Source organism: Fusarium tjaetaba (genome assembly GCF_013396195.1).
Source record: "Fusarium tjaetaba strain NRRL 66243 chromosome Unknown NRRL66243_c0000130, whole genome shotgun sequence".
NCBI classification, from domain to species: Eukaryota; Fungi; Ascomycota; class Sordariomycetes; order Hypocreales; family Nectriaceae; genus Fusarium; species Fusarium tjaetaba.
In genome coordinates this window covers 150546-163577 of record NW_023501326.1, presented here as the reverse complement: position 1 = coordinate 163577, position 13032 = coordinate 150546, and the positions used below count along the sequence as shown (strand labels likewise).

At 47.2% G+C, this 13032-nt stretch overlaps 3 protein-coding genes across 3 annotated transcripts; 2 read left to right on the top strand and 1 right to left on the bottom strand.

The window, feature by feature from the left end:
• Window positions 1-130: 130 nt before the first annotated feature.
• On the bottom strand, window positions 131-1117 carry FTJAE_6707 (f-box containing protein; the record flags this gene model as incomplete). The annotated part of the gene is made up of 3 exons (XM_037353347.1): window positions 131-237; window positions 285-990; window positions 1043-1117. 3 exons carry the CDS (start codon window positions 1115-1117, stop codon window positions 131-133), a joined length of 888 nt encoding a protein of 295 aa, XP_037206250.1.
• A 1470-nt stretch (window positions 1118-2587) lies between these two features.
• FTJAE_6706 (cysteine-rich acidic integral membrane) lies at window positions 2588-4644 on the top strand (the record flags this gene model as incomplete). Its single annotated transcript, XM_037353346.1, has 2 exons — window positions 2588-2660; window positions 2717-4644. The coding sequence occupies 2 exons, from the start codon at window positions 2588-2590 to the stop codon at window positions 4642-4644; spliced, it is 2001 nt and encodes a 666-aa protein (XP_037206249.1).
• Window positions 4645-10416: 5772 nt separating this feature from the next.
• FTJAE_6705 (GAL4-like transcriptional activator) lies at window positions 10417-12944 on the top strand (the record flags this gene model as incomplete). Its single annotated transcript, XM_037353345.1, has 4 exons — window positions 10417-10440; window positions 10578-10654; window positions 10727-11441; window positions 11493-12944. The coding sequence occupies 4 exons, from the start codon at window positions 10417-10419 to the stop codon at window positions 12942-12944; spliced, it is 2268 nt and encodes a 755-aa protein (XP_037206248.1).
• Between the last annotated feature and the right edge of the window lie 88 nt (window positions 12945-13032).

Below are 13032 nucleotides of genomic sequence, written 5' to 3'. Positions count from 1 at the left end.
TAGAATACTAGACTTGACGATAACTGGGCATCCATAAGTAGCAAGTGGCACGAAACGTCAACTGAAATCATATCTTTGAACTCTCAAAGAGAAACAGTCATTTACAAGTGTCTTTATGCAGTCAACTCGGTTACATGGCTGCGCCGTGAATCACAAGAGTCTTTCCAGAGTTTCCAATTTCCTGCACTGCAGACTGCTCCACAGCCAGGAGAAGACTGCTCGTTCTTACGAGCAATTCTATCAGTAATCAGCATATGCCACGCAATCATGAACTAGAATCATACCTTCATATACAAGCTTGTAGTGAACTGGCGGATCATCATCTGGACCCGAAATCAGTGGTATCGTTTCAGATGCTGCCGGTGCAACGCTGAATCGTATCCCAACTTTATTGTGCGTATCAATCCAGATAATATTCTCAGAGTCGGACTGAGACTTGTTCTGTCTGCTGGCCATCTTGGCGAGCCACTTTCGGAAGACGCGGATGACCCCATCGACAATGTTAACATGGCTTATGAACAGTCCACTCCTTGGACCCTCCTTGACAAGGTTCGTAACAGCACAAAGCTGAGAGAACATTTCCCCATCATCAAGGTTCACATCTTGAGTGGCGGTATCATCTTCAACATCATCAGAGGGCTGCGCCTCTGTGGGACGTCTTCGGCTCCTTTTGATACTTCGGTTCTCGGGAGCGAATACGGGCTTATAAGAGGCATACAACGCTCTCAGGTCAGACAGCTCGGACTTATCTTCACTGATGGGCTGGCCGTCTTGCCCAACAATACCTTGATAGCGACATGCCAAATAAGGTGTGTAAAGCTGATCGCTTGGGTGGTAGCACTCTAAAATAAGCTTATTGTCCGGAAGAGGCGCAGCTTGAAGCAGGCGTTGGTGAAGGAGACGAGTGACAAGAGAGCAGATGCGGCGGTTAATCGGGGCGAAGGAGAGTAAATCTTGAGTTGAGAAGGGGGCCAAGATTGAGGTGAGAGTCTAAAAGAAAGTCAATTCTCAAAATGCCTCATGTTTTCTGGTGAAAATTCACTTCATTTGGTAGAACATCGATGAAGCTATCGTGAGTCGTCATCATAGACTCTGGCTCTCTGAGCTCAGGTTGCATAAGATAGAGGTGGCGATACGATAGACAACGGGTATGTCACCCACTAACAACAGAAAACACAGTAATAAAATAATAAATATTCGTGACGGGCGTATTAAAAGCCAGTGGAGAGAAGATTTGGGCGTTGATACAAGGGATTGTGAGTTCTTGACCGTGTTATGTTATGTTGAATGTAGCTTGGTCCAGTAGCTTCAAGATGAGGTGACAGCTTCATTAAATGTCCTAAAACGCGGGGGAGGGGCAGGCTAATTCATTTAGTCAGCATCTGCAAGTCCGAATGACGAAATACTATCTCTGCGTCTTTGATAAGTTGATAGCATTATCGAGTCTTGTCCCAATCGAGATTTCTCCTACTATTAAACAGACAATGCGGATAGATTCTATTCTCCCCGCCAATGATGCTCCAAAACGTGACGGGTATAGGTTAATATCCACTCTATAGGTAGTCTTGACATTAACTGCTTCGTGTATATCTGGAGGCACGAACTCTACAGACGTTATCCGCCCCTTGATTGGCCTCTTCATGGCTTGATATTCTCTCAACAGAACGGCATGTGGCCATAAGTCTGTTGAAATCTACCGCGCGGCTGTTGACTTTCGGCGTTGAATGTTTAAAGCCAACATAAAAGCATAAGAGATGACTTTTATACGAGAGCGCACCCAATTATAAGCTGCATTATGAACTCAATTTCCCAATGGACTAAGTAATTGTGCTTTGTTTAGGTAGGTTAAAGCACCATTCAGGTTGGTGGTACTTGTCAATATCGGACCCGGGCCCCGGAGCGGGGTGGGGCCTAACGGACGGAGAACTCAGTTTGTGAACGACGGAAGGCGTCCCACTTTAATCTGGTTAACCTCAACCTTCCCTCCACCTTCAACTCAATGATCACAAAGAACTCAAACAACATAGGAAGGAACACTCTAAAGTCTAGAAGCTCTAAGTATATTCCAGGTTGGGAAACTGCACACCTGTATCGAAATATCATTATCATAAGTAGGTAGTCTCCAATCTCACCCAGGCATATCACATCCTCGAGAACCTCAAATACTCGACATCTCCGCATAGAGTATTCCTCAAGGTTCAGCCTCAACGCAAGGTGCAATCGATTGCTATTATTCAAATAATCTTATTATCAGCCTCTTTCCCGTATGGAATATATTCTCGGCCAAAACCAACTCAATATGCGAACGCCGTAAACATCTTTTCAACAACAAACAGGAATGGAGAGCCAAGAATTGGCGGGAAAAGATCTCAGGCTCAAAACAAAAGGAAAATAACTTTCTATATGGTCCGATTATTGAGGGGAAGTAGACGCCATGGCCCTCAACTCACAACACAATCGGACAAGGCGTCCCATTCGCAGGATCAAGTGACCATGTTTCTATAAAGTCTCATGAACCCTTTGAGGTCCTTGCTTCTCTATCAACCTCCTTTGAACCTCTGTTACACGACACAGCTCTCCCGAAGCAATGCGTTTCAATACTCTGGTGGGCTTCGGCCTTCTGGCAGTCGAGTCTGCCCTTGCAGTCCCCTGCCCACCGGGTAAGTAGCAAAAGAGTCGTCAAAGATACAGAGCATCTACTTACAGAACACCTTAGCAAGCATCACAACCGCAACCCTCGATGTGACTACTACCGCGACGCTGAATGTCACTGATGCGGCGACGGACACCGTTACAGACACTGTGTTTGAGACCAATACCGTTAACTCAACGGCCGTGGTGACCTCTACAGAGGTGGATGTTATTGCTACGACTAGTACCGCAACTGTCAACGCCACAGAGACTGAGTTTACTACTATCAACTCAACGGTCGTCTTCACGTCTACAGAGACTGATGTGGACGTTGCCACCACAACTGCTACTGTCAACTCTACTGCTGTCTTCACCATTACAGAGACAGAGGAGGTCACCAGCACGGAGACTGACACTGTCAACAACACAGCTGTGTTCACAACCACCGAGGTTGATGTCGAGACCAGCACCGAGACTGCTACAGTCAACTCCACGGTGCTATTCACGTCCACAGAGACTGACTTCACCACAGAAGCGGCTACTGCCACAACTGTTGTCTTTGTCACAAACTCAACCACCGTCACTCAGACTTCCACTGTCAATGCTACAGAGACAGCCTTTGAGACTGACACGGTTCTCACCACTGCTACGGTGAACGCTACCTCAACTGTCAATGCCACGTCTACAACAGTTGAGACCAACACGGCTTTCGTTACTTCAACTGTTGATACCACTGCAACTGTAAATACCACGGCCACGGATTTCGTCACTTCTACCGTCAACACTACAGCCACTGCTTTCGAGACTGATACAGCTTTCACTACTGCCACTGTCAACACCACTGCAACTTCATTCGAGACTGATACAGTTTTCACAACTGCAACGGCGAATACTACTGCAACAGAATTTGTCACTTCAACTGTCAACACCACAGCCACTGCTTTCGAAACTGATACGGTTCTCACCACTGCTACCGTAAACACTACAGCGACGGATTTCGTCACTTCTACCGTCAACACTACAGCCACTGCTTTCGAAACAGATACGGCTTTCACTACCGCAACAGTCAACACGACTGCAACAGACTTTGTCACTTCAACTGTCAACACCACAGCCACTGCCTTCCAGACTGATACTGTGACCTCGACTGTCAACACTACAGCCACCGCATTTGAGACTGATACCGTGACCTCAACTGTCAACAGTACTGCCACAGTTAACATGACGGCAACAGCATTCCAGACGGACACTGTTTTCACTACTGCAACTGTCAATTCTACTGCGACAAGCACAAACACTGTAACAACAACCGAGACTGTCTTTGTAACAGCTACAGTAACCCCCACCGATGTGACATCTACAGAGACCAGCACTGCGACTGCGACTGTCGATGCGACTTCTGTAGTGACTGACACTGTTGACTCAACTTCTACAGTAGTTGTTACTGCCACTGTGACATCCACTGTTGATGGCGCCAGCGTGACTCCTTCATCTGCTCCCGCCGCTTCAGCAGCCCCTGCTTCTTCGGACACAACCAGTGCTTCCGGAGCAGCAACTACTACAACCGTCGTAGCAGCAGGAACTACGAGCGCTACTAGCGAGACTGCTGCTTCGGCGGCGACTTCATCTCCCGCAGCAGCTTCCTCTGACACTACATCCGCAGCTGCTGGAGCTGCCACTACCACAACCGTGGTAGCAGCGGGAACTACGAGCGCTACAAGCGAGGATACTGCTTCGGCCTCAACGTCTTCACCAGCACTGGCCTCTTCTGATTCTACCTCTGCAGCAGCTACTGAAGCTGCCACTACCACAACCGTGGTAGCAGCAGGTACTACAAGCGCTACTACTGACCCTACTGCTTCTGCCACTGGAGCAGCTACCACATCATCTTCATCTGTTGTCGATGGTGCCCCCGTCGATGACACTCCTACGACTTCATCGGCTAGCCCCGCGGGCACTACGACTGCAACTACTACTGTTGACGCCGCTACCACAACCACAACCGGTGCTTAGATTATTCGATCAGGCCTATAAAAGAGTCCATTTCTGATTTATGAGGGGTCTTTCTTTCTAAGATGTAACTGTGAAGTATGAGATGGCTGAATAATGCTTCCTCTGTATTTGAAGGTCTGGTATCATAATGGAGGGGTCTCAAAGGACTTAGGTGTGGTTAATATCGAACAAGCATACTCCGAGCTTGGGTGATCTTCTGTTACAGATAGCTCAAAACCTTTCCATACGAATAGGATCTTTCATAGTTACGCTTGATTTTGTGAAGCAATATACATGTGTTTGGCTACCAGTTTGGTTGAGTATGACCATTACATGAGCCAAGTGATCAACATTGTTCCTCAGCATAATCAATTACCCCATTGACTTGACCGAGACATGTTACCAGAAAACAAGCATATGATCGTCGATCTGACATATGAAACATTTGCAAGTGACAAGCACATCATTTTATCAAAGTGTCATTCATCCAGGATATGGGGTTATCCTCTCACAAAGCAGATTGTGTAACTCGGCACCTTGGGCAGATCGCAAACAGAGCCCCATCGTTTACCCGCCGATTGAAGGAGAGGAGAGAGTATCTCGAGATCGCCGCTAAGTTGTGAGACGCTATAAAGGCAACTGATGGCGAGGGAAGAGACAGGGGTTTGGTTATGCAGCGTTATGCTGCGTGGACCCTGAATTGGAGGAGAGAATATGTCGTGTCATATAATCTCCGATAAAGAAGTACAAAGACAGGCTCGTCCAAAGGATGCCATTTGACTTCAGATAACGAATAGGGAGCATATGAATTTTGCCTGCTCAGGGGTAGATGCTAACAAGAATCAACGAAACAATAGACTGGCGGAATTCTGATGTTTCAGTTGAAGCAAAACTCGATATGTGATATCCGTATAATATCGGAGCTGCAACATATGCCGATATAATGCCGTCTGTATGTCTCAGTGCGTAGCTTAAACAACGCCTCATTGTTACCTCCCCGAACGGGGCTTTGACAGTTTTGGGAGACCGGGGAGAAGAGCTACGATCATTGCCAACATGAGTCTTCCAGACATACGGAAAGATACACAGGTTGCAGCAAGATCACCGCGTTGCATTCTGCTGTGCGCTTGGACTGTCATGACTGGGATCGCTTCCGCTGCCATGGTAGAGACATTTGCACCCAAGTTCGCATACCACTTGGCTCTGTGGGTTATTCTGAATTTTATCAGGGTTTAGCAGTTGACTGAATCCATATGTTTATCTCACCTACTGAGACCAACTAAAGGTGCTTTGGCATATGAGATCAGGGGATCTTCTATGTCCGATTATCGTCGACCTGTCGACAACTTCTTTGGTGATACTGCATGAACACACTCCACAGCATCCATATAACCAGAGAAACATGCATCACTTAGCATCTCCCTGCCAACTCTTGCAGTTGTGTCGTGACATCACAACGTAGTAACCCGTCAATGATATGCACGTCAGTCTCCCTACCACTCAAATACTCGTGGGGGCACATCTCGTCAACCCGGAAGGTCTGGTCTCCTCTTTGCCCGCTTAGGATTACTGATACCATAGCCAGCAATGACCGAAAGGCGGGTGGGCTCTGGGGCGAGTTGCACAGAGAATCGGGATCGGCGAGAACAAGTTTGCCGTGTCGCGCGCAATCTTGTGCGACATTGCTTGGAGAGATAGACATGGGGTTCATGAAGCAACTATTGACAGCAAATGTTGCATTATCTATGCAGAGATGAGTTCGAGACTTACGAAGTAGATGGTGTGTGGTAGTCGGCCGATTCGTTGGAGATGGTGGGTTGTAATCTTTCATGGATAGCATATAGCCGACGCTCACTGTTGGTATTGTCAGATTGACGTCGAGATCTGGGGCCGATTTTTGTTTATATCCGCAAGTAGTTCGCGGACATAAGATTGAGTCAGGACCGATTTATGCTTGTTGCGTTCTCTCTCCGGGTGACTAGATCCGTTGTAATGCTTCCAAGGTTGCTGCCAACAATGGACAATGGAAACTATCTAATTCCCCTGAAGTTGGTTAGACTATAGAAAGCAAAGAATACCAATACCAGCCGCTGGGTTACATTGAGAGTTTGAAAGCATAGAACGTCAGTAACAAATATATGTCCACAGATTGCCTCACAGATGACTGACCACTAGAACTGTAGCCGAGTGTGACTTGGGTTTCATGCTTCTCTCGATGTAGCCCATGTAACTCATCATACTTTCCATTCTTGACTAATCTGACTTGAAAAAACAAAAGAACCCATCAAACGGGGTCTCATTTTTCAGTCAGATTTTCCAAGATAAGAAATAATATGTGTAAGAATTGAGCGGCATGTAATTCTATAGGTCAGAAGTGCAAGATGCTTATCACCGCCTAGATATCATTTGACAATAAAGCGTCTTCAAAGGCAACCGGGATACACGCCACATCAGCTGATATGCGTCAAACAACCTTCGGACTTGGAAGAAAGCGCGAGAGCGCGATACCGAGGCCCAAAGTCCGTCTGATATAAACATGCTCAAACCTAGCCAACGATCGTCATGAAAGGAGTTGAAGGTGGCGTCCGCAATGATTGCCCTTGTAGATTATCATTCTCCAAAGGAGATCCTCTGAAGAGGTGAGAAACAATGCCGTTTCAGACGTTGTGTTGTGCTTCGATACCCAGAGTCGTTACCTGCCTAGTCGAGTAACTGTAGAATGATCAAGGCCTCATGTCAGCAATGGCATCGATGCCGTTGGTGTTGATTGATCAGTTCGTAGGGCTGAGCGAGTAAGCCGTGATCTGGCCTCGCGGCTTAGACCCTGTTCCTGCTGCTTTCTTACTAGTCGTCGCGTTGCATAGGAGTAAGCATATCTCCGACTGGTTACAGCCCCAGGTTGTGCCCGGCTAGTTCTTCCAACCTGACTAGTTACCCGTCGGCGTGTTTATACCACTCGGAAACACTTCCAAGGCTGGCAGAGAAAACCCGCATGTTGCGTCAGACCGGCCCGTTCCCGCGTAAGCCTCATCCGTTGTAGCGCGGAGGTATTTGCTCCGCCATTGTAATGTAGGCAATCCGTACCAATGTATCAGGAAGGCCGTGTAAGCCGGCGGCCGGCATTTCGGTATGACTGGATATTTGATCCCCACTTATGCTGATGTTTGGGAACGGAGCCCATGGGTTATGGGAGTAAGACTGATGAAACTTTGTTCATTTTCTCCCAGTCCGTATGTTTCTTTTGATGATGTTGTCTGTATTCACTTAGTTGTTGTCGTGATGTTGTAAATTGTCAGCCACCACACCCTCAATTTCATCAGCTCCCCCTAACGCAGGATTAATCCTTGGCTTACTGGTGGCAGCTCTCAGTACCTGAGTCCAATGTGTGTAGGCGTGCCCGATAGACTTCGGCCTCGTTTCCACGTGGTGGATGTTCCCATTCCCATTGCGGCAGCATTAAAGATATCGGTGATTATCCTCATCAGTCCATTCAGTGAGCAGCATGCCGTATATGCAAAATGAGGACTCATATCTTCGATACGGAACAGGCAGTCTTGGCGTGTCTGAAATACCCCGAACCAAAAGCTTATTTATTCAGCCGGTGCTGGTTTGATACTGGCGAAGTCATTCGAACCAGCTTGCCCTCACCGGAATTTCAAGATCCCGTTTGCCCTTAGAAGTTTCGAGAAGTTCAACTATCCTCGTTGGGGATATCAAAAGCAGCCTCCGGATCATTGTCGATGCGAGTTGTAATGGCTGTCGATCAGCATGCAAGGATCCCGCCAGCAGATCCCCGTGTGGCACTCCAACAATTCCATGAGGAGGAAATGGGGGGCTTTTCTGGTTATCTGACGAAAATTCCCTTTTGTCTCTTCTATCTCCGTCTCGTTTCGTCGTCAAACGGTCATGGATACAATGCTCACTCAATACGTCTCCCCGTGAAACTCGCTAGGCTGATCTGGCATGGGACGTTGAAAAAAAAACTGCCTCTGAACGAGGTCTTAGTCGTTCCATTACACAGAAAGCTTGTCCTTGACTGTATTCTTCTTTTAAAACATTCTTGAAAAGCAATTCTTTGCTTATGATAAGAGACTGCGGCCATTGTCAGACGCTTGGTTTCACCATCTGAAGTCTTCGGTGAGCTGGCTTCGGTATCTTTGTGCTCATGCTTATCGTTTTTTTAAGCATGTTCAGTGTTACATCATTCCAACATTCCGCCCCGGTGCGCGGCTCTACCATACTAAGCTGCCTGCAGTTCCGACTGGTTCGACCTGAAGAATATTTCGGGATGACAAACAGCAGCTCAGCCTTGCCGTGTCGCAAAGGTCCACCCAATTGTAATGCTCGTATCGTTCTCACCCAATTACATAAATAGGGTCGTAGTCAAGAATCAGATTAAGCTATTGAGTAGTTCAAGACAGACCCTCGAGAATGTCGCACAGGACACGGAGAAGAAGTTGAGCTACTATGGTGATACACGATGTTCAATGGCCCAGATCTTTGGGATCTCGAAACTCGAAATCGGGACAAGCATGAGTTGATCGATTGCGTATTCCATTGCTCTCGGGCGATCTCCTCGGCCATTTCTCTGACTGTGAAATGGAGGCGTGTGCAGAGTAAACCAGGTATTGTGAATGCAGGATGCCTGTCAAAGGATGCATAGCGCCATATTTGGTCCTGTAGCATGTGTGTGAAACATCTGCTGGCAGTGCAATTTTCAGCTTTTCTAGCCCGCCGCGGCAAGGATGAGCACCACGAATTATCATAGGCTGTCGTTTGCTTCGTGTATGCAAAAACGGAGGATCCTTGTAAAGTCGACAATTGTCAAGTCTCCAATGAGTTGTTCGAGCCTTGTTGATGGAAAATGAAGAAGGACAAAAGTGCCAAGATCATCAAGCCTGAGTTTGATGTGACGCAAAATCTTAAGTAATTGTGGGGGCCTCCACTGTGTAAGTCGTACCTACCTTAAGGTTGATATCTGAAAGGAAGGTGCTTGGCCCGCTACTTCCACGTCGAGTTACAATGCTGGAAGGAGTACCCTTAGCTTTGGTCAGTACTACCTAACTCAATGGAAATTACGGGTAAGTAGGAAGTACATCCGTACCTTCCTTTCATCAGGGTAAAGCTGACTGCTGAACTTGGCTCATACCTTAGTACCTTACATCTCAATCTCCATCAAAGACAAGTGAAGAATTCATCTTTGTAATCCTTTGTTTTCTTACAAACACGAGCCCTCTAATACCCCCCTTGTTAAGCCTCTAGCGTCAATTTTCTGCAAGACATTTCTGTGTTACCATCAGAACGCCCCCCCCGAGTCCGGCGCCCATACGCAAGATGTAGCGATACCAATAACTAGGCAAAGACGTACGGGGTTACCTACGATATGACGAAGTGTGTAACCTCGAATCCATCGACTAAGCTCCCATGGATGTACACGGGTTTGTATGCTTGTACCGATGGAGCTGACGGTATCGCGGCCTTGATCATCATTGTGCCAGTGAGCAAGCCACTGTCTTGCCGTGGGGGAGACAAGACCTCCACATCTTCCTCGAAGTTAACTGTCTCGTTGAACCTATCGCTGACCTGTTTCTTAAGATAATTTCTCACGTAATGATATCGGTTGTCGTACCGCGATTCTTGTCCTCCTAACGAACCTGCTCCCCCTCTTTCAGACCTGTCAAATGACTGTATGCATCCAGTGCTTGGCCACTCATCTATATCCTTGTATCCTTCATTGAAAACAGATCAAATCCCGGAACCTTTGACTCTTTTGAAACTGCAACCAAGAACAAAATGTGGAATAACCAGGGTAAAGAGGTTTGTTTGAAACCATCAATGAACTTGCTAGCATTGACTGACGAGAAAGGAAACAGCCGCAGATGTGGTCTACACACGACTTGGCTTGTGCGCACTGCCGAGCACGGAAAATTAGATGTGGAAGAGAACGGCCGCAGTGTGAAAGTTGCAAGCGAGACGGTGTTGAATGTCGATACTCGTCTCCCGGCAAGCGCGTCAATCATGTCAAACTCTTGTGAGTCTGGAAGCGCCATTTGTTTCCCCCATGGCTGGTGCACAAAGGCTTACAAAACTATTTGTGTTTCAGATGTCAAAACTTTGAGACGCTCGAAGGCCAACTGCACAGCATCCAAAATGATCTCTCAGACTTGACATCACTTGTCAAAGGTGGGAGTAGTGTAAGATCCTTATCCCTTCCTGCTGAGGAATGGATCCCCGAGAACCATTCTGGGACGGATTCGACGTCAACCCCTCACACAAACCGTCATATTGTCAGAAACACATCACAATCACTTGATCGTTATCATGGACCATGCTCCCTTTATGCCCTTTGCAAGGAATTTAGCGACCACTCATTATTTTCTGTTTCGGAGAACAATACCTCTGGGGAAAATGCAGTTTCTGAGCATATGATGTTGCAAGAGATGCTCAATGAAGCAAGTAACGAGCCTCACTTAGACATGCTGTCTCATCCTGTCGGTATATGTCTCCCACCTCGACAGTTTCTCAACCTTGTCATCGGCCCTTTCTTCAAGAATGTCGATTATGCAACTGATGTCTTTGTGCGATCTAATTTCCAACCCCACGTCGACCGAATCTATTCACAACCTATTGGGCCTGCAGATGAAGGCTGGGCTGTCTGTTTCAATGTGATTGTTCTTCTCGGCATCAAGAAAGAACCCACGATTCAGGGCAACAGTCACTTTGTCCAAACACTTCTACAGACATTGAAAATGGCTGTTAATAACCCTCGAGTATTCTTAACGCCAAGGCTCGTTAACGTCCAAGCACTTGCTCTTTTGGTAAGATATATCTTGGCTTTTATTGCGAAACTGAACTGACTGTTGCGGCAGAGTTACGTGGCCGAGCAGTACAGCACGACTTCGCTTGCAGAACTCGTCTTCGCCCAAGCCTGTCTGCTGGCTCGCACCATGGGCCTTCATCAAAGCAATGCATCTTTCGATGGCCTCCCACCCGAGGACATATTGGAACGGCACAAGGTTTTTAGATCATTATATATCAGAGATAAAAATATCGCAATATTCCGTGGGTCCACAACCTGGCTACCAGGTTATGATTCCGGCATCCCCCCTTCCTTTGACGAAGCCGGAACAGGAACACCCGATTTATTAGCCCGCCTAGAGCTTGCGAAACTTCAGGATGAAGTTTATCAGGCCTTCCATGCGGCCGGTGCACCCAACTTACATCATTCGAGACACCACCAGGTACCGGCACAGTTACAACAAAGACTGGAACAGTGGTCTTCGACTCATAGCATCATGCAGAGGGCTTTGACGTCCACTGAAACGTTTTCTCTCATGTTATCTTTCTTCGCAACGAGAATCTGTTTGAGCAAAGATAATGGTGACATGAGATCTACCCAGCCGTTCAAGGATGCCAAAGCATGCTGTCTTATCTTCTTACTGGCCACAGCTGCAAAGCCAGATGTGCGCCTTTTGGAGACTTTGAAAGAGATACTAGGCCAGCACAAATCTATCGACCAACCTAGCTCCAGAAAGACGAAAAGAAATTCTCGAAATCAACCTGCTTTGTCTGAAAATGATGAGTCTGCGGCCTCATCCCTTCCTCGGTTGGCTGCAACTTTCCCACTAGCGGCGGCTTTCATCGTTGCTAAAGATACCTTGTTGCAGCCAATAGGAGAAGTGGATGGCACCCCCGGTCGGCCAGAAGAGGAAATAACAATTTTGGAAGCTCTTCGGGATCGATTTGCAACGGCTGCCGAGCAAGCCCATGTTGACAACCTCGCATTAGGTTTCAGTAGGATACTGGGTCTATTGATTAGAGTTGTGCGCCAGAAACGATCGCCTGAAGCAAACAACACCCCTTCTTTAGCCTTCAACGACCTGCCAAGCCTGCATTCAACAAGATCATCCAGCTCTTTACAGGAAAGTGTGGTGAGCTCTTTTAGAGACACACCACCAGGTCCCGAGAACGTTTCAACAGTTAGTTCTATCAGTGAAGCCGTATCAAATTCTTCTCTTCTCTTGCCATTTACTCAGCCAATAGAGGACCCGGCCAGCGGCTCACCGTGGTTTACAAACGTGGGTCAAAGCATCGGACTGAACAACACCCCAGTCTTAATGTCCTGGCCTGTTCAACATAAGCGACAGTCTGAGGAAGCGGACCATCTGACCAAGAGACCAAGGATGTCCTGCCAAGAAGAATACCTGGATATTCCTGCAGTGTATCATGATCCTGGTTCACGAACTGAAGATGACTCTTTATTTGCGTTCGATTTTTTAAACACAGGAGCGGATATTTCGGTTTTCGATATGGAAGATTAGCCGTTTACTCAATCTCTGTTTCTGTTTAGGGGGCTCTATTGGTTTCTCTGCTATTTAGGGCAATATATCGGACTTGACTCTCCTTCCC